The sequence below is a fragment of the Capsella rubella genome, unplaced genomic scaffold (assembly GCF_000375325.1).
Source record: "Capsella rubella cultivar Monte Gargano unplaced genomic scaffold, Caprub1_0 scaffold_7, whole genome shotgun sequence".
In the NCBI taxonomy this organism is placed as follows: domain Eukaryota; kingdom Viridiplantae; phylum Streptophyta; class Magnoliopsida; order Brassicales; family Brassicaceae; genus Capsella; species Capsella rubella.
The window spans coordinates 7,580,837-7,607,981 of record NW_006238917.1 but is presented as its reverse complement, the minus strand read 5'-3'; the positions used below and the strand labels follow the sequence as shown (position 1 = coordinate 7,607,981).

General features: G+C 34.1%; 6 protein-coding genes across 10 annotated transcripts; 3 read left to right on the top strand and 3 right to left on the bottom strand.

Moving 5' to 3' along the window:
* The first annotated feature begins 205 nt into the window (after positions 1 to 205).
* Positions 206 to 2,026, top strand: LOC17878882 (pyruvate, phosphate dikinase regulatory protein 1, chloroplastic). Its single transcript, XM_023779705.1, has 3 exons — positions 206 to 799; positions 1,095 to 1,728; positions 1,814 to 2,026. The coding sequence occupies exons 1-3, from the start codon at positions 326 to 328 to the stop codon at positions 1,915 to 1,917; spliced, it is 1,212 nt and encodes a 403-aa protein (XP_023635473.1). The 5' UTR covers positions 206 to 325; the 3' UTR covers positions 1,918 to 2,026.
* Positions 2,027 to 3,664: 1,638 nt separating this feature from the next.
* On the bottom strand, positions 3,665 to 7,272 carry LOC17877486. The gene is made up of 5 exons (XM_006282658.2): positions 6,999 to 7,272; positions 6,689 to 6,856; positions 6,013 to 6,136; positions 4,618 to 4,879; positions 3,665 to 4,215 (listed from the first exon to the last, which is right to left on the bottom strand). Exons 2-5 carry the CDS (start codon positions 6,833 to 6,835, stop codon positions 4,134 to 4,136), a joined length of 615 nt encoding a protein of 204 aa, XP_006282720.1. The 5' UTR covers positions 6,836 to 6,856; positions 6,999 to 7,272; the 3' UTR covers positions 3,665 to 4,133.
* Positions 7,273 to 10,499: 3,227 nt separating this feature from the next.
* On the bottom strand, positions 10,500 to 12,925 carry LOC17880109 (probable UDP-3-O-acylglucosamine N-acyltransferase 2, mitochondrial). Of its 2 annotated transcripts, none has more exons than XM_023779708.1 (10): positions 12,537 to 12,925; positions 11,863 to 12,076; positions 11,695 to 11,771; positions 11,554 to 11,603; positions 11,393 to 11,457; positions 11,257 to 11,308; positions 11,102 to 11,172; positions 10,946 to 11,012; positions 10,788 to 10,859; positions 10,500 to 10,631 (listed from the first exon to the last, which is right to left on the bottom strand). In XM_023779708.1, exons 1-10 carry the CDS (start codon positions 12,715 to 12,717, stop codon positions 10,566 to 10,568), a joined length of 915 nt encoding a protein of 304 aa, XP_023635476.1. In that variant the 5' UTR covers positions 12,718 to 12,925; the 3' UTR covers positions 10,500 to 10,565. The 2 variants fall into 2 exon arrangements, with proteins under 2 accessions (XP_023635476.1, XP_023635477.1); XM_023779709.1 differs by having other exon boundaries at positions 11,863 to 12,070.
* Positions 12,926 to 13,582: 657 nt separating this feature from the next.
* LOC17879879 (putative F-box protein At4g21240) lies at positions 13,583 to 15,193 on the top strand. 3 transcript variants are annotated; one of them, XM_023779703.1, is made up of 2 exons: positions 13,583 to 14,415; positions 14,536 to 15,193. In XM_023779703.1, exons 1-2 carry the CDS (start codon positions 13,616 to 13,618, stop codon positions 14,888 to 14,890), a joined length of 1,155 nt encoding a protein of 384 aa, XP_023635471.1. In that variant the 5' UTR covers positions 13,583 to 13,615; the 3' UTR covers positions 14,891 to 15,193. The 3 variants fall into 3 exon arrangements, with proteins under 3 accessions (XP_023635471.1, XP_023635470.1, XP_023635472.1); XM_023779702.1 differs by having other exon boundaries at positions 13,583 to 14,465; positions 14,550 to 15,193; XM_023779704.1 differs by having other exon boundaries at positions 14,550 to 14,620.
* A 5,169-nt stretch (positions 15,194 to 20,362) lies between these two features.
* LOC17879217 (sulfite exporter TauE/SafE family protein 5) lies at positions 20,363 to 22,202 on the top strand. 2 transcript variants are annotated; one of them, XM_006285999.2, is made up of 4 exons: positions 20,363 to 21,133; positions 21,211 to 21,345; positions 21,430 to 21,579; positions 21,666 to 22,202. In XM_006285999.2, the coding sequence occupies exons 1-4, from the start codon at positions 20,363 to 20,365 to the stop codon at positions 21,972 to 21,974; spliced, it is 1,365 nt and encodes a 454-aa protein (XP_006286061.1). In that variant the 3' UTR covers positions 21,975 to 22,202. The 2 variants fall into 2 exon arrangements, with proteins under 2 accessions (XP_006286061.1, XP_023635469.1); XM_023779701.1 differs by having other exon boundaries at positions 20,621 to 21,133; positions 21,427 to 21,579.
* A 62-nt stretch (positions 22,203 to 22,264) lies between these two features.
* LOC17879143 (kinesin-like protein KIN-14C) lies at positions 22,265 to 27,090 on the bottom strand. Its single transcript, XM_006282736.2, has 17 exons — positions 26,779 to 27,090; positions 26,221 to 26,439; positions 25,973 to 26,117; positions 25,778 to 25,887; positions 25,570 to 25,689; positions 25,253 to 25,456; positions 24,945 to 25,154; positions 24,776 to 24,850; positions 24,522 to 24,668; positions 24,308 to 24,446; positions 24,092 to 24,201; positions 23,740 to 23,901; positions 23,424 to 23,644; positions 23,151 to 23,232; positions 22,948 to 23,052; positions 22,759 to 22,863; positions 22,265 to 22,669 (listed from the first exon to the last, which is right to left on the bottom strand). The coding sequence occupies exons 1-17, from the start codon at positions 26,821 to 26,823 to the stop codon at positions 22,490 to 22,492; spliced, it is 2,379 nt and encodes a 792-aa protein (XP_006282798.1). The 5' UTR covers positions 26,824 to 27,090; the 3' UTR covers positions 22,265 to 22,489.
* Between the last annotated feature and the right edge of the window lie 55 nt (positions 27,091 to 27,145).

The window sequence follows — 27,145 nt, the reverse complement described above, 5'->3', positions numbered from 1 at the left end:
TATGTTATTTCTGATTATCAAATTCAGTCAAAATCGTTTAGAAAACCAATTTTAAAACTAAACCAGAGCTTAATTCGGTTGAGTAAGTCTGAATACTAATTTTAAAATTATATATACCAAATCTATACAATTTAAAAACTAAACCGATAACTAATTTAAAGTGGTTGGATTAACCAATTTAAGTTTCGTCCAAAACATAAGAAAAACAAAAATCCTACGAAAACTATTTATTACCAAATTTCTAATAATTTAAGAAGATATTATGAAGCGAAGGGCCACGATAAATTAGAGAAAAAAAAAAAAGAAAAAAAGGGAAAAAAAAGAAATGGCTCTTCTCGCGGCGATGCAGTTGCAGGGACGTCCACCACCGATCTCATCCAACCTTAACTCAAACTCCAAACCTGCAGGTTCGGATTCCGTCTCCTTAAACGCCTCCAAATCTGGCTCCGAACGGAAGCTTAGAAAATTCAGCTCCCAGCTCAATCGCTGGAACAGAGCACGAACCTTAAGATCCGGCGCGAAGGTGGACCGTACGACTAATAATGTTTCAAACAGCACGACCGGTCCGATGCGTCCGATCGAAAGTTCGAATCGCTCTGATGTTTCGACACTGGACAGTGACGTATCATCATCAACTAATGGAGATAACGAGACGGATATGGAGGCGGCGAAATCGATTTACATAGTCTCTGACGGAACTGGATGGACGGCGGAACACGCCGTTAACGCTGCTCTGGGTCAGTTCGATTACTGCTTGGTCGACCGTGGCTGTCCCGTTAACACACATCTTTACTCAGGGGTATGCTCGACTTTCTACCTCACTTGTCTGAATATTTCAATTTTCAGTTAAACCAAACAGAAATCCATCCGGTTAATGGATTTATTAATTCCCTCAATTTTAAAAAACCGAACTTTAAACCGATCGGATCAAATGATAGTTATCTCCTAATTCTAGCTGAAGGTGTTTGGTATTTCAATGTTACTTGCATGAATCGATTCAATTTTTTACTTAACCGAACCTCAACCCATTCGGTTTTCTATAAACCGAAATTGAATCTATGGCTGATGAATATTTGTTTGTTGTGATGGTGAAGATTGAAGATGGAGAGAAGTTAATGGAGATAATAAAGCAAGCAGGAAGAGAAGGAGCAATGGTAATCTACACTTTAGCTGATCCATCCATGGCAGAAGCAGCAATGAGAGCTTGTAAGCTATACTGTATTCCATCACTAGACATCCTCGGACCAATCACAGACTCAATCTCATCTCACTTGGGCACTAATCCTTCCGGTGTCCCACGTGGCGTCACACACTCAACTCTCAACGAAGACTACTTCAAAAGAATCGAAGCTATCGAATTCACCATCAAACACGACGACGGTGCCTTGCCTGAGAATCTTGAAAAAGCAGACATTGTTCTTGTAGGCGTCTCAAGGACAGGGAAGACACCGCTCTCTTCTTACTTAGCTCAAAAGGGTTACAAAGTGTCTAATGTACCGATCGTGAACGGTGTAGAACTTCCCAAGACTCTGTTTGAGATCGACCCGAGAAAGGTTTTTGGTCTGATGATTAATCCGGTCGTCTTGCAAGGGATAAGAGAGGCTAGAGCCAAAAGTCTTGGACTTGGTTCGAGTTTTAAGACAAAGTATTCTGAGTTAGGTTCTGTTAAAGAAGAGCTTGAGCTTGCTAAGAGAATCTTTGCAGAGAATCCTACATGGCCAGTGATTGGTAAGTCTATATATGATGAAAATTTTTAACACATTTTCATTACAAAAATGTTTTAAAATTTTGATGAGTTGTTTTTGTTTTGCAGAAGTGACAGAGAGTGCGATAGAAGAAACTGCGGCAGTAGTTTTGAGGCTTTACGACGAGAGACAAAGCAATCGAGCAATGCCTCGCATCTCTAAAAGCTACTGAAGAATATTTTATTGGGTGAGGCATATAATTATAGAGAAATATAATTCGATATAACTCTTTGGTAAAGCCCATTTAGTACCTTTTTACATGATCATAACATTGTGCCAAAGCTAAAGTCCATACAAACTTTTAAATACATATAAGGATCACACTCTTAGTCCATACAAAACTGTATATATGATTATGCTAGCCCAACTTACTAGTGTGATCCGATAATCAAAAGTTTGGTTCACTAAGAGTGTTTGACCAAAGTTCACAAACGAGCGAAAGCCTAATCTACTCTCAACTTCGAGAGGCATGATTTGTTCCAACTAAGCTAGTGTATCCTTTTTTGGACGTGCAGAAGATTTAAAAAATATGTCTCTATGTATCATAGATTCATTAAAAATTGGCGTAATTTTTCTAATGTATATATGCTTTGCCTATTTTTGGACGGAGCATGCCTTTTGGAATTTGCATTAAAGCTCCACCAAATTTAGAGATTGCACACTGGCAACGTTTTATACAATTCAAATTGGAAAGAGGACAGTGACATGAATCATGCCGCATGATGTACGTACGTCAAGATTTGCAAACACAACTTATTTGATCATGACCTCGTTTCTCTCTTTTGAAATTAGTTTCCTTTACCAAACCACTAATTCGTTATTGGAGACGGTCTCTATTCTCTACAATAAGTAAAGGCTTGTTCAATGGATCTTTTCTATTGTTTGGGCAGTCTTAAGAATTTTTCCTTTCTATCTTTAGTGCGGAGGAGACTTTAGAACTCAGAATATATATAGTCTTAGGGTTCTCATTGGCCGCTTCTTGATATGACGCACTGAAGTATATGAATGTTAATGATATGAAAGTAGAAACAAATAAATTAGTTTGAGGAGTCTGGTTAGTCAAGACAATAATGTAGGTGTAGGTGCATGGTTTGACCCATGATACGATCAAAGACTTCGTAGTTAAAACAACTGGAAAAAAAAAAACAAATCAAGAGAAAATAACAAAGCGACTAAAATGTACAACTACATAAAACTCTGATTTATATGTACCACCTATATTTATATTGTGATCAACAACTGCAATTAATTATATATTTCCCTAAACGCATACACCATTTCATACTCTAAAACCTACACCACATGCTTTTATAGGAGTTTTGGACTTGTTTGGCAATATTTCAACATCAAACTTTTTGAACCATGTGTCAACAACTTTGGTTGATAGCAGCAAAATTCGAAACGAGTTATGTAATTTATATTGGCATGGCACGTATAACATATTATGCAATTTAGCCGATGATAGTGGGGATGATAGTACTTTATGAACCAAATACTTGAAGAGACCTAAATATGGTAATAGCTTAGGTGAAATAGCATGTGGTTACATTTATTCCTCCACGCTTGTATAGGTTCTATTTCTTAAGATGGTCCATATTGTTACCCAAGTTTGATTTTTTTCGTCTATAAAAAATGGAGCAATAACTAATATATAGCAAATCTTTAAGTACCGGCATTGGAAAAATTTGATATAAGATTATAAATCCAGTTGTTTATGAACGAGTCTCAAAATGGTGGGGGATGTTATGGAATTATTATCAATCTTTGTATTCTATCAAAATGAATCAAAACATAATAGACGTACGTACATAAATGAAAAGAAAAAAAAATTGAAGAATTATTGGAAAAGAAATGTCATATATCATATATGACATTAACGAATTGTAAACTCAACATTATTCGACTTTAACAAGATCATCAAGACTCAAAATCTTTTAATTCTCTATATATTTGGGAAAAAAGTTGACCAAAAACTAAAATCACTCACGACAAATGATATATACACAAAGAAATCAAAACACAAAATAGATAAAAAAATATAAGAGAAGAAACGATTCTGTGTCTTTGTCACAATAGTCACAAACTCTTGTCTTAAGCTTTTCTTTACCAATCTCTCTCTCCCATATGATCTCGTGCGCGCGCCACTTCCCCCACTTTCTCTCTCTTATTGTTTTTTTTTGGTCATATCTTAAAAAAATCATACAAAATACTAAAAACTATTATCAACACAACCTTACCCTCTTCATTTTTTTTTGTTTTTTGTAATGTTCTGTGTTCTGTCTGATACATCTCCTCAAATGTAGGTCGGTGAGATTGTGGCATGTTCTATAGCCACAAACTTAGGTCGGTCGATAATATATGCATATATATCATGCGTATATTTACTATTTAGTCTAGAGACATATCTCCGGAATTAGACTTGCTGATCGAGAGTGTGAATATGATTAACAAGATTGATCCCATGCTTGACCTGTCACACATAATAAATTATAACATTACCCATCAATATATTACGTGAAAAACAACTTTTACGTATTAAATTGGTGATAGATAATTCTGATTTTCAGTAGCCTGTCGTGCACGACTATGACAATTTAATATATTGATGATACGTATTAAAACTACTAACTCAAAAAATTTCAGTTTAATATTAAAATGATAAGATCGTAATGATGATGTAAGAACACCATTACTGACTCAAAGAAATAAATTAGTTGATCTATATATGCAATCCTAAGAAAACGAAATTAACAAGAGATATAATAATTACTATAAAGATGGGATTTTCAAGTTTATAGATCTATGCATAAGTTAATATATATTTTGGGTTTAATTGCATAGATAAATCATGGTAAGATTAAAGGATACTTACAAAGTTGCAAAGAAGAGGACGATTTTCTTCGGATCAAGCATCCAAGAAGTGTTAGAGCGTTTAAAACTCGACGACTTCCTCGAGAAACCGAACCTTCTTTCCCTATTTTGGTCGGTGATCATATTTCCGGCGGCCGCTGCAGCCGTAGTTATGGTAATTTGATGAAGCGGCGAGACTGAAACAGCAGAAGTGGCTGCGGTCGTGGCCGTGCCTGCATGATCTGTGGACCCCACGGTGTTCGGCTTTTCCGGCGTGCTTGAACCTATACAAGTCATATTTCATCAAATTCCATATATTTATATATACCACAAAGCTTTAATTTAAAAACAAAGAATAATGATTACATTCTTTTGGAAAGACAAACAAAATTGAATCATAACGTAGTCATTAGTCATTGTTTGCCAAATTTAATAATAGTATGAGTGCATGCGTTGCACCGGTGCAGGAGAATCAAAAGTTGGAATACTGGTTTTTGTTTGTACTGGTATACATATATAAAGCTATGTAGCTAATGTTTCTATCATTCAAAATACAAGTCAAGAAAGAGATATACACTTGAGAGATTTTTTTTTCTCCTAGTAGTTGAACTTGTAAATATGCTCTTATAAAAGTGTCGACGTGCATTACATTGCAAGCATGACGTGAAAAGTTAGTTAGTAAAAAGTTGGAAATTTTTACACATTTTATAAAGCAAAATTGTGAAGTTTCGATTTTCAAAAATATATAAACCTATGTGTAAACCTTAACTAAAAAGTTAAGGTTTACAGCTAAAAACGCATGGGTTGGTCAGATAAACTAAATCCTACCTAACACTGTCTAATGTATACATTTTCAAAGAAGAAATTAATCACTGGTATTAAAATAATAATATTCAACTTAATTTACTTAGATTAGGCAAACCAAACCTTTTAGCATTTGAAGATTAAAAAAATCCCCAAAAACAACAATTCATGAAGAGATAAAACATATCGTCCCACGAGAATATCTAACCTCAAAAATATCAGTTCGAAACGCTTTATAAATTAAAAAAATATATATTTTTGTTGAGTTTAAGAGTTTTATTTTTATTAGTCAAGAAGAGTCGCACGCAGATAAGCCCAAACCGAATTTAATTCAAGAATCTGCTAGGGCCAATTATGAAATAGTATTATTATATGGAACCAGAAAAATAAGCAAAGAAACAAAATGTACACTCATGGGCTCTAGAAAAAGAAATTTGTATTTGTCCATATAATATATATACGTGAAAATTAAAGTACTTTAATATAATGTACTCATATATCGTAATTTAAAAGAGAGAGTACTGTATTAAAGAAGATGATATATAGCAAAGAATATGACATGTATTAAATTTAGAGATATAGAAGAAAATGATAGTATAAAAATTTTAGTTACCTCTAAGTGGGGACTGAGGTAATGAGAGCTCCTTGTCATTACCATTTGCGTCACATTGGAGTTTCCTCTCGTTGTTGTTGTTGTTGCTTCTTGGAGACCCTTTCCTCGATACATTTCTCTGCAACTTTTATTATTGTTCATTTTAATTTTTCAGTTTTTGTAATATCAATATCATTATAAGAAAATTATCAATAATTGAGTTTTTTATTTTCACTAGAAACAGTCCAAAAGAGAAATTAAAATATCTAAAAGAAGCTTCGTGCCAAATGACAAATACCAGAAAGGAAACAGAGAAATCCGTGAGAGATGATTGATAATACTTCTCTCAAGTCTGAATGCAGTGAAAACACATTTTTTTACAAAATAAAATAAACTGACACATAATAAAAGTCAACTTTTAATTAGGGTTTTTTATATTGTTTTTTATACTTCAGAAAAAAAAGAAACAAAGAATTAAATGAGACGAAAAACAAAACTGGGCTGGAAATTGAATCGACGACGACTTTAGAGTTATGGGCGATTCTTCCATTATTCTCACCAAAATTCATAAATACACCATAAAGACAAAACAAAAGAAAAAAAAAACAAAACAGAGAAGAAAATAGAAATAACAAGTGTTTCTGAATTTTCTGATAATTAAAGAAAAAAAAAATGTTAAGAATTATAAAAAACTTACAGTAATTCTAGGACTAGAAGAAGAGAAGTCTTTGTGCATGACATGAGAGAAACTCTCCACATCGATTGTTACAAACCCATCCGGGTTAACGGTGTTCTGAAACCCGGATCCGGTTTCTTGACCCGTAACTGCTCCACCAGTTTCCATCCTTCTTTGATCGGAACAAAACTAAAGAAGATAAACAGACAGAGAGAGAGAGAGATGATGATGATCATCATCGATCATGTTCAAGAAGAAACATAAGCCAATAAAGATTGAAAATATATGTTGGTCATTCAACTAGAGGAGGAAGCAATATAAAGAAACTTACTTTGGAAATTGAAACAGAGGAGGAGATTAAGACAAGAGAGCTAGTGGGAACGTCTCTGTTGTGTTCTCTGTTTGAAGAAGAAGAAAGGTGTTATTAAGGTTTTTCTCTTTGGTTGGGTTGGAGACAAAAAGGGAAGAGAGATTCTGAGGAATGTCGAAACTGAAAGAGAGGAGATGAAGCTTTTTTATTACTTCTTTTTATTTATGAATGTGACGATTTTTTTCTAAATGGGTTGGTGCCCTTTTTTAAATATTTTATTACACAACAAAGATGGTCACAACTCACAAACGCACACGCACGAGAGAGAGATAAGAAGATAGACTAATGAGTGATTACTTATGCATAATCATGATTCCAATGTCTTGTTTAAGATTAGTTTCATCTCTTTGATTAGTGGAATGGAAGATGGAAGAATAATACGTTATTTAATTATTGTTTTTTTTTTTTTTTAATTTAATTATTGTTTATCATTTATAAATTATAACCCCTTAAGATTTAAAGTTGGTTTTTATTACGAGTCTCATTGTTTTGTTTTTGCGTCTTATGGTGTTGTGACTGTTGTCTTTGCTCTCTACGATTGTTTGATAAAAATGGTTTCATATTATGATTAAAGATTCTTTTTTTTTTTTAGTGTTGTACTCGAAATGTAAATTTAGCTATATTAACAAAAATATGTAGAAGAATATTCATTTAATCAAAAATGAATTACAGTTTTCTATGAAAAAAAAATATATTACATTTCATAAGAAAATTCGGTCATAGTTCTCATATGTGCTGTGGGCTGAATTATCCATGTATAGATAGAATTTTGTTTGTTTTCTACGAACACAATTATTAATTTAGAATCTAATCAGTGTTAGGATTTCTCAATATAATAATATGACATCAGGATTATTTGGTTTTTGATTAAAAAAAATCGAAGTTGGTTATATTAATTTGAGGAATATGCGATGAATAATCATGAAGGGTGGTGAGCAACTAACTTCCCTATTTTGATGACCTGCTTGCTTCTGAAGGCACTCTTTCTTTTTTTTCATTTTGACTCCAAAGCTTTCTTCCACTTTTTAATATTTCCATGTTGTAATTTTGTAAATTGTCATATATATCATTGATGGGTTTCATTATGAAAAAACTTAAAATTAATACTAAGTCAATCACAAATATTTTATTTCAAGTGTAGACAATAGATTTTTGAGATAATAGCCACTAACATTTTGTATGGAACTATTTATAATGATGTTTGGAACTGGAGTATCATTTTATTTAGATTTCATAATTTAAGCTTTAAATAAGTGAAAATAGTAGTATCAAGTTGGTAATTAACAACAATTAAGTTATTAACAAGTTCAATGTAGGCAACATAATTAACAACAACAGAAATAATTTGTGGTCAACGCTAACAAAGTTAAGTTACATCAATTCATATAATGTAAAATTGTGCTAAGTGCTAAGTCATATAAATTTATGTCAAAACCCCACTTAATTTCACATCAATTTGAGAACGAAACTATTTGCAATTTTCGAAAGTGCTATACGTAGATATTAATTCGGAAATGAAAAAATAGACTATATACCTAATTGCTATTTAAACTATACATATAGCTTAGCTACCAGCACATCATCAACAATAATTGCAAACAAACAAGTCATTTTAAGATGTTGTCCAATATCATAATCCGTTTGCAGTTTAACAAGTTTCGTTTTTTCTAAAAAAGGAAATAATTTTGTTTTCCCGAACAGGAAATCCCAAAACAATTGATCAGTCTGTAAATTTTTTTACTCTTTTTTTTTTTTAACTGATTTTTACCCTTTGACCATATTTACCAAAAACCAACTGAGAAAAAGAGTCACCGAAGACTGTAAAGATGTTATCTTTGCATATAAAAGATAGAAATTTACCATTCTTAAAGATATTTTCTTTCGTTAGGTTTTTGGGGTCTTATGGGTCGAACAAAAATGAGAGACATAGGCGACAGGGAGAGGTCTCGACCTGTATATGCCAAAATTTTGTTTTAAAAAATCACAAATAATGAAATATGTTATCGAGTGTTGATGAGAATTGAAGAATAATAATATCAAATAACTAAAAATATATATATTATCTAGAAGGTGTTTGTATTGTACGTTTAGATATTTTCCAAAGGACTTGTGCTGGCTTAAACATATCATCTCTTCGTATAATTTATACACTTCCTAAGTTTGCAAGGTTGTCCAAGAAAAGAACAGATCGACTCTATGTGGCTTGGGATTTGGTATGTCGATCAGATTCATTGGTTTGAGACTTAAGTTTAAAATTACTAGTCTAATGACAGTACTATACGATCATAGTTATGATTTTTAGTATTTGATGCTCATATTAAACCAATAACAATCTTAGTATGTGATGCTCACATTTTACATTTTCGTAGAAACAATAAAAATAACATTGATAGTTATGATTCTTGTCTTATTATGTCAAAAAATCTAGGATGCATTCTGATCCAGTCAAGCTTTGTACGTACCAAGCTTTAATCAAAGTTAAGATCAGACCTGACAGTAACCTTACACCGTAAATCCAATAATTGATACGAAAATACAAAAATATGTATAGGGATGTTCCCATATCCTTGAAAACATTAGTTTAACGTCAAAATTGGTTTGAACTTTTATATCCATTTCTTTCGGTTTATACGATATGTTCGGTTCGATTTGCAAAAACTAAACATCTTTATGATGTACTAGAGCATATTAACGATTTGGACTGATTATCAGAAAACATAATACTAGTGGCTACCATAAAACCATGCAATAACATGGTGGACCGCAAAATACGAAAGAGATTAGAGAAAATATAAGAAAACCATTTGATTGATTAAAGGAGATGACTCATTACTAATGAATCGTAGCCAGAGAAGCTGTCTCACAAGAATACATTTGAAATTTTATGAATAATGAAGTCCCATACTAATAATACTACCAAATAAAATAATAAATATCCAAAGTTTTCCTATATCATATATGTGTATATATATAGATAGAGAGAGACAATTATATTGTGTATGGTCATAATAGTTCACATTTTGTTGTACTATTAACTTTGAAGTTTTAAACCAGTTACTTGGTCTTGACGTAAAAAACAAAACAAGTCCATCATCGAGATTCATTTTAAACAAAACTAATCTCTGTCTTTTCTTTTCACTGTCCTTTTTCCTTCTTACTTTGTTTTTGTTGATATGGCAAAAGAACTCTTCAGAATTGAGACCGTTGGTTTGAGTCCTCAAATCTCGGGTAAATTTTGTTTTGGATTTTCCTTCACAAAGTTCTATTGATGTGGCACGGGAAAGGAAACTCAAAATGCTTTATAACAGATATTATTGTTTAGTAGTTTGAGTTCTCCAAACATCATTGTTTAGTGATTTAGTCCGGTCAAAGAAAAAATTATTGTTTAGTTGAGCAGTACATCTAAGTTACTGGTTTGTGTTTCTGATCAATGTGTATCTTTACCACCACAAGACAAACATGAAGCAAAATTTAGTTTAGGAAAATCAAATGAAGTGACATTATACAAATACATTTGACTAGATCGATTTAGGTTCTTCTCTTGTTCGATATCTGAGCTCGAACAATCTGCTTTCTCCATTCGTGAATTGGAACCTGAAGTCGAAACAAGATTTCTATTAGTTTTCTTGGAAATCATGTTTTCAGCTCTGTTTTAGTTGGATATCGATAAATTCGGTTTATTGTTTTACTGATTCTTGATGAAATGTTGGAAAAAAATGATAAAAAGATTTAACTCAAGAGATTGCTTACAGCAGGAAAGCCTCCAAAATCCCCTGGCTCACTGATGTTTCTAGTAACACAACTATTAGCTGCGAGTCGAACCTAAACAGTGAACACAAAAAAAGTTTTTGTGAACCAAACTGTATCATGAAAACTGCCTTTTTGAATCCAGTTAAAGCCTATTATACCTTGGATACAATGGAGACATGGTCTCGAACAGCTGCTCGTCCTCCTAAAGCCACATAGTCACCAATTCTGCAGATTTGTTTATTGACTTTTTGAGTCTTGAAAAACTTCAAAAAATTGTTTCTATCAATGCAACCAAAAAGGGTTCAGATATGTACGTTACTGAACCAGCTATGCCTACTTGACCACAAAGCAAGCAACATTTTCCTATGATCACATTATGACCTATCTGCCAAAAAAGAAGAAAGAAAATAAGCATGATACTGTTTTATGATCAATTTTATAAAGGCCAAAAACAAAAAAGAGACCAAACCTGCACTAAGTTGTCTATCTTAGTGTCATCTTCGATTACTGTATCTCTCCAGCTGCATTATTTGTTGTTATACAGAGCTACTGAAACCGCGCATAGTGCACTGATGGAAGTTAGTCAATAGATGCGGAACTGTTACCTGCCTCGATCAATGCAAGTATTTGCTCCAATTTCTACACGATTCCCTATCTTCACGTTTAATGCCTAAAGAGGACAAAGAAAGAAAGAGATTAGAATGAGTTATGAACCAATAACTGTTGATTGATTCAGATTAAAGAATTGAAAATTGAGGATTATTACTTGAGGCTTCTTCACCATGTTTCCATGTTCATCAACATAAAAACCAAAGCCTGAAAGAATAATAAACGAGCAATTAAAAGACCTAATCCCAAACCAAAACATCTTCAATCCTATGATCTCAGATAATCTATTGGTTCATACCATCTTGACCTATGCAGACTCCATTGTGGATCACACATGAATCACCAATACTACAGTTGTTAATTGAAACATTATATCTGGATAGAACAAAAGAAACTCATCAAACATAAACTTTTAAAGATGCTGAATACAACATCGGTATATACGAGACGTGTACAAGAAAGTTACCCGATTCTTGTGGAAGGACCGATTTCAACTGATGGTCCAAGTACAGTGCCAGATCCTACATGAACCTCTGCACCTAAGACTGCTTTTTCATGAACTACAGCACCAACCTCAACCAAAGCCGAGGAATCAATAACAGCCGAGCGGTGACATGTCCCTCCTCCATTTCTCCATCTTAGAAACCCTTCACTGATAATACCACCATTTGTCGCTGATCCTTGATAACAATCAATGGCAAGTCTGACAGTTAGTTTCAACATCTAGATACAAGGATCCCAAAATTCTCTAAGATTATACCATCTTAGAGAGTAAGATGCATCAGTTTATTTATATTCAATCTTAGTAAAAGCTACAAGTTCATCAAAAATCATGGAAGGTCTTACTTATGTATCTTTATGCTTAGAACTTTTAGCTAAGCTTTGTCTCATCACGGTTCTGTAAATCTTAAAATTTTAACATATGAAGCAGCGCTATATTCTCATACATCAAGTGCAATATATGGCTTCTGGATTATGTCTATAGTCTATAGAGCAAACAGAGAAGACTGTCACTGATACAGATTAAAAAACTCATGCTCTCAGACGCATTTCCACAAACAGTTGGTGACCTTAATAAATTTATCGAACTGAGTGGCACCGAAACTCGAATTCAACCGATAAATCCTAAATTAAGCTTACCTGCATACGAAGAAACATCAGTAGACGCAGAGCCAAAGTGACTATCTGAGGAAAAAGATAAACTTTGAGAACTCGAAGGAAGAAGAAGCTGTTTCCGGATAAAGGGTCTGCTCAAAAAGATTCCTTGAAGAGAGTTACGTATAGAGTTGGATGAAAATTTCCGAAGAGTAGCTGCCGCCATAGTCACAGAAATGAAGAAGAAGAAGAATGTAAAGGAACAGAGTTGGTATTTAAATCCCGGAACTTTTTATTTCCCCAACTGAAAAAGTTCAAAACTTTTGTAAAATAAACATTTTTTTTTTGTCAAAGGGGTTTGTCCTACAAAAATGTCAAGTTAGGGTTTTAGTATTGAATTGTCTATTCTTCGTCCATTTATTGGATTAGAAACATTCTGTGATTGCTAGCACTTAACGCCCAGACATAGCTGTGAGAGAAACATCGTTTACAGAAATCGAAAAGATCACAAGAAGTCTTTCTGTTTCAGATTCTTTTATAGAGTTTAACAAGATTCCTGTGTTGCAGCTTGGTCATTAAAGAATACTTAAACTCTGCATTGCTCTGTCCTATAAAATACAAAGATCCACCAACAATACTTATACACGTACGAGTTTGCGCCAATGAATGAGTTAATAAGTGCTTCCGAATATTCATTCATCAACAAGCATTTGTACGCTTTTTAATTTTTTCCTTTTGCCGGTCTTATGGTAAAGTAGCCCGCAAGCTATTGACTTGGACACTGACATGTAGCTTTTAATAAAAAAAGGAAGACTTATTACAGAAGCACTTACTACATATATCATTGTCAAAATTAGATACATATCTTGGTAAATGAGTCTATGAGAGTGGTTGGAGTAAGTCGGATGACGTAATTCATAGGATTTGGAATCTTTCTCTATTGAAGTAACACGTAACACGTTAACGAAAAGAAAATATTACAATTACAAAATACACCTCCTCAAAAGATGATTAGTCTACTTATATATATATATATTTCCACGTGAGGGCTTTTCGTTTTGGTTCGTAGTTTGGCTTACTTTGCACGTACATTAGGCTTCCTAAAGAGTGGGTCGCCGCCTCCGATGGATAGACGAGGTGAAGAAGAAACAGAATATGGGGAGAGAAGAAGAAATCAACCTACAGAAGAAGAGAGTCTTATTGGTAAGACTTTTGAGCTGATTCCTCTTGATCTGATTCATGATATACTCTTGAGACTTCCCGCTAAATCTGCTGTGAGGTTCCGTGCCGTCTCGAAGCTATGGTCATCCATCACCACTCGTCCAGATTTCATCAGGTCGTTCGCGTTTCAATCTTCAAGTCGGCTTTGTCTTCTGGTCTGCGTCAAAGCAGGAGACAAACGTTTATTTATCTCACTGCCCCAACATGAGCTCTCGGTTGACTCCGCATATTGCTCTTATGTGGACCGTTGTCAGATAAAATACCCTGAAGGTGCTTATCGTCATTATCACGATCCAGGCTCCGGATCTGTCCACGGGTTGGTGAGTTTTGGCGATTTTCACGAGATCGTAGTTTGGAATCCTTCAATGAGACAACATGTTACCTTACCCGACCCACCCAAACCCATAGTTAAGTACTATATACGTAGCTGTTTAGGACACGATCCGGTCGAGGATAAGTATAAAGTATTGTGCATCTCAGGCACCCACAGAGGCTACCACGATCCTTTTGTTTTTACATTGGGACCTCAAGAATCATGGAGAGTGGCCCAAAATAGCCCTTCATATACACATATCCCTCTACCCACCATGGGACGACTAGGTATATGCATCAACGGGCACGTGTATTATGAAGCGGAGATACGTTTCAAAGGAGATGGTGATACTATAATATTTGAAAATGTCCTTATGAGCTTCGACGTGAGGTACGAAGAGTTCAACACAATAAAAAAACCACCTGATGATCATGGACTTGGTAACTTGATGCTCAACTACCAAGGAAAATTAGCATGGGTTTGCTCTGAATTAGATTTTTCATGTATAAGATTTTGGGTTTTAGGTGATGGAGACAAACAAGAATGGTCGCTCAACCACTTTGTTTGGCCTTTTCCAAGCTATCCTCAAAATGACCCGATCTTTAAATGCCAACTGCTGATGAGAGGTGTTACTCATGATACTGGTGAGTTTATTTTTACTGCAACAACTTTTGAAGCATTTGCTGTTTTATATTATGATCCAAAGAGAAAGCGTGCAAGGAGGATCGTGTATGAAGGGATTGGAGACGAAGAATTCTGGATTCATAATGGAATTTTGGAAGGCATCCGTCACAATATTGATTGGTTTCCCAATCATTGTGAGAGTCTCATGTCTTTGGGTAATGTCCTTATAAAGGCCGACTAGTCAGAAATAAGAATTGTGGTCTTCCCCTTCCAAGACTGGATGCAGAGGTTATTGCTGGATGCAGAGGTTATTGCCATACTTACCTCGTGATTAATCGTACTTGATATACTAATGAGTGTTATTAACTGTCTGTTTTCAAAGTCGTCCTCCATTTTCTTACGCCTTTATTTTTTATTTATAATGTCTAATGTTCTTAAGCTGAATCCATTGTTGGTCTTCGGTATTTGGTTTGGTTCCAGAACATAATCGCCAAAGCTGATGTTGTTTGGTTTGCTTTTTGACTTTTAAGAATCTGATTTGATAGAGCGTCCCTTTCAGTCCTGCTGCAAACTTGACCTCTTAGGCTCATTCGATGATTCGAATCCTCAATTTTTCACTGATTAATATAATTGATCACATCAAACCCTAGTTTAAACCTTCCTTGTCTGTCACGCTAATTGTACTTGATGTGTGGAAAAAGGTACTTGACCTAATATGAGTTATAAAAATAGACTTGGAAGCCGGTCTGGAACTTAACCAATTTATAAAAACAAGAGTATGTATGAACTATTAGACTCTTGAAGCAACTTGTCTCCTATTGTCGCCTTGTCGGAATGTTAGATATCTGTTTTCGAACGTGCTTGTCCATAAATCTGACTTGGCTAGCTGCTGGTTTTGGGTCCTCTTCAAGCCGTCTCTTGAATACAAGACAGAGCGATCTCTAGGCATTGCACTAATCGTGTTTTAGAGTAATATATCAAAAACATAGAGTCTATTAGATCCATTGATGTTCCTTCAACATAATTTTGCCAAGCCTGCAACAAAACAAAGAGAGACAAAACGTTCACTCGATCAATAAGTCCTTGGATTTGTTAATCTGTTGTTGTCTATTCTTTTTGTTACTTACAAGAGTTGGGAGATCTGTGCCTTCACCAAGCCCTGTTCCACTGTTTCTTTTACCTGTAATGATCTCAGGAACAAGAACTCCAAAACTGTAAACATCTGTTTTTCCACTCAGAATCTTCCGTGCATTGCATACTCTAGAGCCATATATATCCACGACAGAAACAAGAAAGATGAGAGATTGAGATTGATTCTTTGTGTTCTGTTTCTTTTTTTTTTTTTTGTGATTGAGTAGCTAGACTTATTAAGTTCCGGCAACTCTTCTTGTTATTGCTTGAGTTATATCGAAACCGAATTGTCTTGCCGTTCCAAAATCTGAGATCTTAGGTAGCATTAGTTCATCTAAAAGCACATTGGAGGATTTGAGATCACGGTGGACTATCACAAACTCTGAGCCTTCGTGTAGGTAAACACATAGATAAGAAGTATTTCAGAATCTTTGATGGAGAAAACGAAGCGTTTAACAAGATTCTTGTGTTGCAGTTTGGTCATCAGAGACTACTTCCGTCCTAAACTCTGCATTTGCCATCTCCTGATGAATGTATCGATAACCTTTTCACGGCTATCTTTTGCCCATCTTGAAGACGTCTTTGGTTACAGAAAAATTAGTTAAACGCGTTTTGTGTTTAAAACATATTTTACATCAAAGATTCAAACACAAACATTGTGTACTCTTAAAACGTGATGATTTTTTTTTGATTAAATGTATATACAGTATTCTACTATAACTAAGATTATTTATTATATTAAATATTATTTTACCCTATACTAGTCATCCTATATAAAAAGTGTCGATTTTCAAAATCTAGTCAATCATATGATCGTACGTGTGACACTGGTAAGATTTTGACTTATTTTAAAAATAAAACAAGTTTAATATTCTAATAGTTTAAAAAGAAATAATAATTACTTTTAACTTAAAAAATAATATACTTCAATTTTTTTAAAGAATCTTATTATATAAAGTATAGTTACTAGTTTATATATATGATCCCGACACATGTGAAATCTAATGATAAAATTTCAACAAGTAAGAAATTAAAAAAATTAACCAATTAAAATTACCACATGTTCATTTTTTAATCAATTATATTTCAACATTTTTAATCTATTACTAATTTAAAAGAAAATAAATACTTTCTTTCTTTAAAAGACTATACTACAAAACATTTTAAGAAAAGTAGTTTGTACTTTTTTTTTACTAAAATTAATAATGTGCAATATACTTCCATAATTTGAAAAAAAAAGTTATTCAATTATCTTATTTATACAAAGCTAGGTTTTATATAGTACTATGCTGAGACGGTCATTGGTTTGAACAAAGTTGTTGCTATTTAAGCTAAATTTAAATTTTGTAATTTTTCTTGTAAAATTATATGGGAAAATTTGAAATAAATGATCATTTAAAATTATTTTGATTAAATCATTGGTTACCTAAATCAAGTTATTAATCCATAGAAAACAAAAAAGAAAGAAAGAATTGTTAGTGACGATAGAGAAGGAAAGAAAGTAGATAACTAAAGGGACTATATGATTTACAATATACGGAAGTGAGATAAAAATATAACAAGAAAAAACAATTAATTTATGTAGTGAAATAAAAATATAAAACTAATATTTGATATAGCTTGAGATGTAATGATTTGCTATTTATATTACAATATTGTGGTGTTTTGAGAAGAAACAAAATTAATGCTTTGGTACAAAAACATAGTATAGCATATAGGCTGCAAAAAACTAGGAGGATTAAACTTTCTTACACAAAAAAAGTAAAATGTATTCATAAATATATTTATGTAAATGTTATTCTATTTTATTTTAAGAGTAGGAAAAGAAAAATAAACAACTTAGAAAAAAAGAGAAAATTTGATGTAGAGTTGTTTTTTTTTGTTTAATATGAAACGCGAGTGATCATAATGCTGCACCAATGCTGTAACAAAATTTATGTGAAAAACGAGTGATCTCATAATGTTGCAACCAAATTTAATGCAAAAGAAAAAATACTTAAGAAAAAAAAAAAGTACAATGCAACAAAATTTAATGAACCTGATTTTTTTTTTGCCGACCAATAATAAACCCGATTTAATATTCAAATTTAAACCAGGTTACTAACCGAACCGGTTGTTCGGAACAACTTGTTCCCAAATGCAAACAGAGACTTGTCATGTAGAACATATATATCTTTCATGTTTTCTTTTTAATTGTAAACTAGATTTGGACCCGCACGTACGTGCGGGATTGATTTCAAAAACAAAATTTGTTATAAAATTTTCAAATATATTATGTACGTACGGGATTATGTTTGTAAACGTAACTTTTAGGAATGTTATTAACATTTATAATCTAAACCAGTATCAAGTCAATATTTGATTTTTTTTTTAAATTAGGTTAAACAAAAATAACGATACGATTTAGTTTTATTAAAGACAGTTGTACTTGTACCTTAAAAAATAGTAAAACAATTGTAGTTTGTCAATTTCGGGACATAAATCTTGTCTCGTGCGTCTTAATATGTCATGTTTTTCCATTCCATAAGCATTTTAATTATTTACCCATTTGAGATTGTATATTTTAGTCAAACATATAAGAAAATGGGTCAACGATTTAGACTTACACATAAATGTAGGGTTCTATTTGTAGACATATTTATCCACTATAGCATTTATAACATAAACTAATATTGGTTTGCGTTCATGAAGTTTGTGAATGTCGGATCGACAGGATAGCAGATCCAGACTGAGTGTGAACCGTGAGCTATCAAATACGTCCGCTATGCATGCTCCACACTAAATACATATTAAAATATTTTGACCCGCAAAAAATACATTTCCTGTAATCCACTTTAGTAAATAGCATGTCTCCATATGTTCTTCTTAAATTCACGTTACCCAAAATTTTCATCTCATATTCTATCATGAATAGTTTAGATGATTTTTTTTTATGTTTCAAATTTCCCGTACCTGTTATTTCATGTTCTGATATTTGAAATAAAATAGTTAAAACTAAAATTAACAATTCAAATATTTTGTTCATGTATCATACATGTTATTTGATATTTGAAAATTGAAATTGAATTTAGTTTCTTGATTTTATGATCTCCTCTCGTTACTTTTATTTCTCATCATGCTTTTTATGAAAAATAGTTTGGATAATATTTTATTTTTTCGAATTACGATTATGGACTACCTTAACAATGTTCTTTAATTGCATTCGTAATTTTTTTTGTTCCTATAATTATGATATTTTTTGAATTAGAAATATCTATATTTTAGGTGATATTAATTACTATTGTGTGCACATTTGATAAGTAAACATGGTTTTTTAATTTATATTTAAACAATTCAAAATATGGTTAGTACATTTAAAATCTAAAGTTTTGTATTGCTAAATATTTATAAGATCTCAAATATGGTTAGTATAATATGTGCTAATTAATGGAGATTACAATTTGTTTTCTAGATTTTCTTTATACTGTTTTTTTTTGCAGAAAATTAGTAGGGAATATCCAAATAGAAGATTTTGACAATTTAAAGATCCGAACTTTTTAAAAACAATATCGGATAGATAAGTTTTAAGGGTGTTTGACTATAAATTTGGGTTTACATAAAATGTAAATAGTTTTTAAGATTATATAATTTTTAAATTTATAAAACGTAATTATTTTTTAAGATTATATAATTTTGAAAAATTTGATGATATTATTAACTATGTTGTATATTTCTCCACATGTTATGCTTTGTAGAATTTGATTAGTCGCTTATTTCCTAATCTAACATAATTGTTTTTCGTTTATTTATCCTAAAATATCATTTTTTCTAAAATATATGTTATATTTTTATTAGATTTTATTTACATAAATTATAGTTTTTGAAAATATTTAAAAAATATAATTTAGATTAAATATGTTTAGATATGTTTAATTTCGAATGTAATTGACTATTTTTATGGTAACCGAATCAATCTTATTTCCATAAATATAGATAGGTTTGTTTTTTTAATTATCCTTTTTTAATAATCCTTTTAATTGTATATAGTATGATCACTTTATACAAAATGCTTCCCTTTTAATAATAGTATAGATTAATATTGGACTAACCTGGATTCTTCATGTTCCATGAAGTACAGAGGAGACGCTCCTTTGCTTACTTGTCCCCTTCTTAAAAACAGATTAAAAGCTGTCTTTTAATACATAAACAATTGCAAAGAGAGACTTGTCATTAGGATCAAACACATTTACACAGTCATTCACCATGTCAAATCCAATACCATTAAATAACTGTTTTTTTGCTCCTTATCTAAGACGACATATTCCACAGTTTCAGACAATAACTGTTTCTTCACCCATTCTTCTTAGAACTGTTCTTCGTCTGTATATTGCCACAGATCACAGGTAAATTAATGAATCTACCTTAAAATATCATTGTTTTGTACGTAAGTCAATGAGATTACTTGCAGCCTACGCGTCCGAAAGCAACTTGCAAAATGAAATGTGCATACCACTCTTTGAAGCTTTCAATATAAAGAACAACAATGGTGTTAATTAGATCACAAGCAAACAAGAAAAAGTTTCCACGCTTTCAGGCCAAAACAATGAAGACCCTTTTTGTCCTTTTTCTTCTTCTTCTATGTGTATTTGCCATCAATGCGAATCAACAAGAAGAGATCAATCATGAGAATCCACCAACAATATATCATCAAAAGCTGCTATACAAGGTCCAACAATGGAGAACATCACTGAAAGAATCAAGTGCTGCAGAACTGAAGCTATCTTCAGCAATCATTGTGGCTGGAGTGTTTTGCTTCCTCGCTGCCTTAATCTCGAGCGCAGGTGGAATCGGTGGTGGAGGTTTATTCATTCCAATCATGACTATAGTTGCAGGTCTTGACTTGAAAACAGCTTCAAGCTTCTCTGCTTTTATGGTAACCGGTGGATCCATTGCAAATGTAATCAGCAATCTCTTTGGTGGAAAAGCCTTACTTGATTATGACTTAGCCTTGCTTCTTGAGCCTTGTATGCTTCTAGGAGTGAGTATTGGTGTTATCTGCAACAGAGTTTTGCCTGAGTGGCTCATCACTGTTCTTTTCGCTGTGTTTCTCGCTTGGTCTAGCTTGAAGACTTGTAGAAATGGAGTCAAGTTTTGGAAACTTGAGTCAGAGACTGCGAAAGGAAAAGGACACGAGAGACCCGAGAAAGGACGAGGCGAAATCGAGGAGGATACTAAGAACCTTAAAGCACCTTTACTTGAAGCTCAAGTGACAAAAAACAAATCAAAGCTTCCATGGACGAAACTTGGTGTCTTGGTTATTGTTTGGGCGTCTTTCTTTGTTATCTATCTTCTCCGTGGGAATAAAGATGGCAAGGTAATGATATATAATAGGCTTTCTCGGTTTTGCTATAGCGAAAAATGTCGACAGATTCTGTTTATGTATGTGTGCAGGGAATCATAACGATCAAGCCTTGTGGTGTGGAGTATTGGATTCTGCTTTCACTTCAGATCCCTCTTGCTTTGATTTTCACAAAGCTGGCTCTCTCGAGAACAGAAAGTCGCCAAGAAAGTTCCCCAAGTAATCAGGTGAATGCAACACTTAGCTACAAACCATATTGAATTCAAACAAAAACATATCAGATGCTAAACATTATCATCTTACATGAGCAGAAAAATCAAGAAGATACAAGACTAGACCAGTCCACGCGGTTAATGTTCCCGGTAATGTCATTTTTAGCTGGTTTATTGGGCGGTATATTCGGTATTGGAGGTGGAATGCTTATAAGCCCTCTTCTTCTTCAAACTGGGATACCACCACAGGTATATAAAAAGAAAAAAGCAAACTGTCTCACCATCTTTCTGATTCTTTTTAAGTGTTTTAATTGAGTATATGATAAGTGATGCAGATAACAGCAGCAACTACTTCTTTCATGGTGTTCTTCTCTGCAACAATGTCTGCAGTTCAATATTTGCTGTTAGGAATGCAAAACACAGACACAGCTTATGTGTTTTCCTTGATTTGCTTCGTTGCTTCGCTTCTTGGACTTGTTTTGGTTCAGAAAGCTGTAGCTCAGTTTGGAAGAGCTTCTATTATAGTGTTCTCGGTTGGGACAGTGATGTCTCTAAGCACAGTCCTTATGACAAGTTTTGGAGCTCTTGATGTTTGGACTGATTATGCTGCAGGCAAAGACATGGGTTTCAAGCTGCCATGTTAAGACATATGGATCATCGACAACAGAGATCCAAACAAAAGCACTGGTTTCTATTTTCGTCTTCTTTTTCCTTGTTTTCACAACAGAGGCTCTGAATTGACACTTCTATGTAAGAGGTAAATTTGGAGCAAAATGGCATTGTAATGTTTATATGTTTTGTAAAAGTTAATAACTTGGGGATGTAACTATAGCTAAGACCTTCACTGGAAACAACAGTTTATGCGTTACAGTTAAGTAGCTGCTAATGTTATTTGATAAGTCTTATGTTCTGCAAGAAAATGAACAAGAATAGCTATCTGAAAAAAATACATTTAACATTCAATAGCAGAAGATCATGTTTCTCATACAACTTGGAGAAAGCCACATTGCTAAGACAGCAAGCTGCTCCACAATCATATAAATCCCGAATCAATTGTTAGTAATGGGGGTTGAGAGGTTACAAGAGAAGAGATAGATGTGTCAAAAACCCACAAGAGAAGAGCTGTGAATTACTACTAGGCAGATATTTTTGAACTGTTTTAGCCGTAGCTTAGGCGAGAGTCAAGGAGCTTTTGTGAAGTTTGTCTCCTAGGTATACCAATTTCACATGCGTTCACCCTTGCAGCAAACCGAAGAGAACAAAGAGACTCTCCAGCAGAAGATGGGTCAGGGGAAATGTTTACGAACATCAAGGTTTTCGAATCTCCCCCTAAGCAAGGCTGTTCAAAGATACATCATTGTTACTTAATCTACAACAACATTTTAAAAATTCATGTAGACACAAATGTTATAAACAACGAAAACAAACCTGGAGCAGATAAGTTAACTTCGAGTTTCTAAAAGGTACATGATCTTCTTTCTTAGCCAGTGCAAATATAACATCACTCAGAGCTGATAAGCTTTTGTTTATAGCCTGTGGTAGTCCAAAACAAAGATCAGTACCGATTTGCTGAAGCTAATAGCTTGGAAAAACTTATGTTTGGAAGCAGCAAAAAACCTGTGTCTCCTTTAATCGGTCTCCAGTTGCCCCACTCTTTGATAGCCTCTCGCTTCCAGCAAGATCGATTAGATTGAGAACACCTTGTACCTGCTGTTCAGTGCTCTGAAAGAGGAGAGATGTGTTGATAAATAAAGGATTTCAAAGTAGGAAAGAAAGTCTATAATGCAAGAACCAATTCCAGATGGCAAAGAAATTATTACCTCATTAACACCTGAAATCCGCATGGTAAACACAAAGTGACTTCTAGATGATTGCTCATTCATTTGAGTCTTACCTACTGACCTGCATAAAGAGAATCCACTCCATGTTTAGTTTAACTGATACAGAGTTATTTATTTGTTACGTTATGCATTCAAGAAAGTCAAATTTCAATTACCATGTATGCCTACAAGAACAAGACTATTACTATATTCTCATACTCCGTGGCTTAGCAAAACAGGCCAGAAATCATTATAAAAGTTCCAAGGCAATACCTGCTCTGACCAGCCTGCTGCAAGAGAGAGGATATCTTTCCAATGCTGCATACATCAAATATTGTCAAGTCGCTGACATGGGTGTGTCCATTTACGTCATGTGTGATTGTGTATTGCTTTCCTGAGGTGCCAGTGTCTGCTCGCACCAATTCCAGAGATGTTGGTCGATTTGAAGAGAGCAAATCTCTGATGGTCTCATTATATATTTCCAACATAGATACCTACATTTTAAAGAAAATTTTGAAATCCAAAAAATAAAGTTGGGAAAAAGGTGATGCCAGTAAAATCAAGAAGCAATATGGCCTGAAATGTACACCTGCATTTTGTACTTCCAGCCTTGTGCACCGAGTGATTGGCTGGCTTGGAATATCTGTTCAAGTGATCGCGGGATCAGCCCTTTCTGCTCTGGCGTCTCAGGCCTGCCCATCATGGTGTAAGTCTTTCCAGAACCTGTCTGACCATAGGCAAAGATACAAACCTGTATCACAAAATATTTAAAATAAAGGCATCAGTAATAGAACCTGTCTTCAAATTTGACACTGAAAAAAGGAGTTACATCTACAAAATACATCTACAAAATACTCCAACTTCAAACGAGTTCCTTTAACTAGCAAATTATTAACATAGCAAGTATATCCATAATAAATAAATTAATGAAGAGAATAGACCTTATATCCATCCAATGCACTCTGCACAAGTTGAGATATTTCAAAGAATACTTCCTCCTGGGAAGCTTCGTGATTGAAAACTTTGTCAAAGGTGAAAGGATGTTTGTTCCCTGATGACATATAGGATAACAAGAGGCAGGAAAAAAAGGTTTAATGTGGGAATAGTCATCTGTACCAAAAAAAAAAAAAAAAATTCAAGTCAGGCTATAGTCATACCACTCTGAACCAAATCAACACTTCTTCCTCGAGCTTCTGTTGAAGTAGGATAGGCTATCACAGTTGCTTCATGTCGTCCTCCATCATCTGGTAACAAGGGACGCACTCGGCAGAACACCCGTATATTTCCTTTTAGTTCCTGAGTTTACAACTTCTCTTAGCTCATATCAAGACTGCCACATATAAAATCGTACCAAAAGAAACATTTTCTTACCAGAATGGTGTTATGAAGCTTCTTCCGCAATAACTCTCCCTCGCACAGCTGATGTTCCCTGTCTGCAAGGCGGTCTTGTAATTCACATAGTAGATGCTTCTGCTCCTCAAACTCTGTTCTAGTAAGAGATACTGATGCATCTGCCATCTGTATTCACAGTTACAAATATCTATCAAAGAAGCTATTTGAAACAAAGAGTATCTGATGGTAATGCACTTCATTAACTTCCGATATAAACTTGATAATCCCCCTACCTTTTGTTTTTCATTGGCGATTGCTAATTGTTGCTCTAGCATTCTTATTCGCTCCTTTTGCAATGAACATGTTTCCTGAAGGATTAAAATTGAAATGTCAGCTAACCAAATATGAGGTAAGAATTCGAGATGCAACTTTTAACTGACATCCAATACTTCGAAAAAGTACCTCCAACGATCCTGATTTCATTATTAAGATGTCTAGCTCTTGAGATGACTTCCCAACATTCTCCTGGTACTTTCCGATTTCCTCAGTTAGCTTCCGTGACTGTTCAACTTGGCGATCACGATCATCCCTTACTTGTTGGAGCTCATTCCGAAGATTAGTAACTTCCGAAAGCAATGAATCCTTCTGTTTTATAGCGTCATCTTGCAAAACCTTGAATGCAAAAACGGAAGAGGAACAAATTAAGAAAAAATGAAACCAATTAATTAGGCATGGGAATATAAGGCCAGTGGTAGAAAAGAGAAACTTACTCTGCTTGAAGCTAATTGATCCTGCAGCGACTTGCTGTGACCCCTTAGTGTACTAAGATTCTCCAGGATGCTTGACTTCTCTTTGTCAGCACGTGTGAGTGCAGCTCGAACTGTTTCAAGATCAGTCTGCAGTTTGCTGTTATATTGTTGCAAACTTGTGTTATACTCTTGCAGCCTTTTGTACATATCCTCAAGTGACGTGACCTACAAATATAAAACAACCAATTTTCCTTGGTAACTAACAGTTCATGTGAAACTAACACGAGACATAGAAATGAAACACCTAAAGAAGATAACTGAAGACATATGTTATATACCTTCTGCTGGGCAGTCATTTTCTCTTCTTTAACTTTATCAAGTTCTTCTCTGAGAGAAGCCTGCACTTTCTCAGCTGCAACTCTAGATTCTTTTTCTCTTCTATGGCATTCAATGGCATCCTAGTGCCCAAGAAGCAAGAGGCAAGCAAACTCTATATAAGATTTGTATTAAGGGAAAACGTTCGCAAGGAGAAAAAAGATGCCTTGCCTGTTTACTAGACTCCTCCTTTGCAAGCTTGTCATGTAGTGACTCTACATGCTCTTCTAAAATTGATATAGTGGCCTGTAGCTCTTCTTCCTTTGTCTTAGCCTCCAACTCTATAAAAAATTTAACAGTTAAGGACTACAATCAAATCCGTGAACAACTTGTTTCATGTAAAGGAATCACAAGAAAGAAAATCACCTTTGTGGTTGTATTTTTGTTCAGCAGATTCTAGAGAAACCTTCAAATTTTCCTTGTCTTGGACATGAGTTTCGTCAGCTTGTTGGTACCATTTCACACAACCCTTCAGTCTCTTGATAATATCTGTCAATTGCTCAATCTTAGCCTGTAGGGACAGAGAAAAAAAAAAAGATCTTCTTAGTGAAACCACAGAAGAAAACATCTACAATGTTTAAGAGCATAGAGCAAGTTTTAACTAGTTAATAAACCTTCGTATCAAACTTCCCAGCTTTTGCTCTCTCACTTAGCAAAGCCAAGACTTCATCTTTGGTAAACTCTACTTTACCAAAGTCTTCTGTGCTGCCAACATCACTGTTCGTCGTGATATCTTGTTTGTTCACAGAAGAAAACGCTTGTCTTCTCCCAGTCCCTTGCGCTTCCACTTTCCTTCGCTTGTCAAATGGAATACCATTGCGACCCTCCTTTTTCTGAAATGAGACCAAATCATCAAACATAAATCATACACAAAGCAAGTAAAGCCACATATGTTACATCAATTTTGTAAGGAGACTCATATTCAGCTACAGGAAAAGTAGAATCCCAGAACCCACCACAACTACCCTAAATTTCTCGATAAGAAATGTCAAAGCCGATGAGAATAAGACCATAATAGTTTCATCTGGTCAACTGAACAACACCCTAAATACGAAACTAGTAATTCAAATGACCAATCAACCAATTTCTAGGGGTTTTTCACCAACCCATCTCCAGAACACACAAAAATGACAACGAAACATAGTTGCGAATAACTAAAAAAAGGGGCTTACAGTGTTAGGACTACGAGGAGGACGATTCTGGTTGCGAGAAGCCATCTCCGAGAATCAAAATTTCTTACAGATCTCGTCTCCTTCCTCTCTCGTCAATCGCATACAAATTCCAAATCGGAGTCTTCTCCCAAAATTCGATTTAATGACGCAGTGTCCTCTAGCAGCAGTCTCCGATTGATTCTCAGAGAAACAGACTGCCAACTTCTCAATCGAAGACGAGGATCTAGGGTTCTTGCTTTTTCCTAATTTGGGGATTTTTTGTGTGTTTGTGTGTGAGAGACTGAAGCAGGAGCCTGTAGTTTTGAAATTCGAAACGATTTTGAAATTAGATGTGGCGGACTTTTGGAATTATTATAACGATATTCTC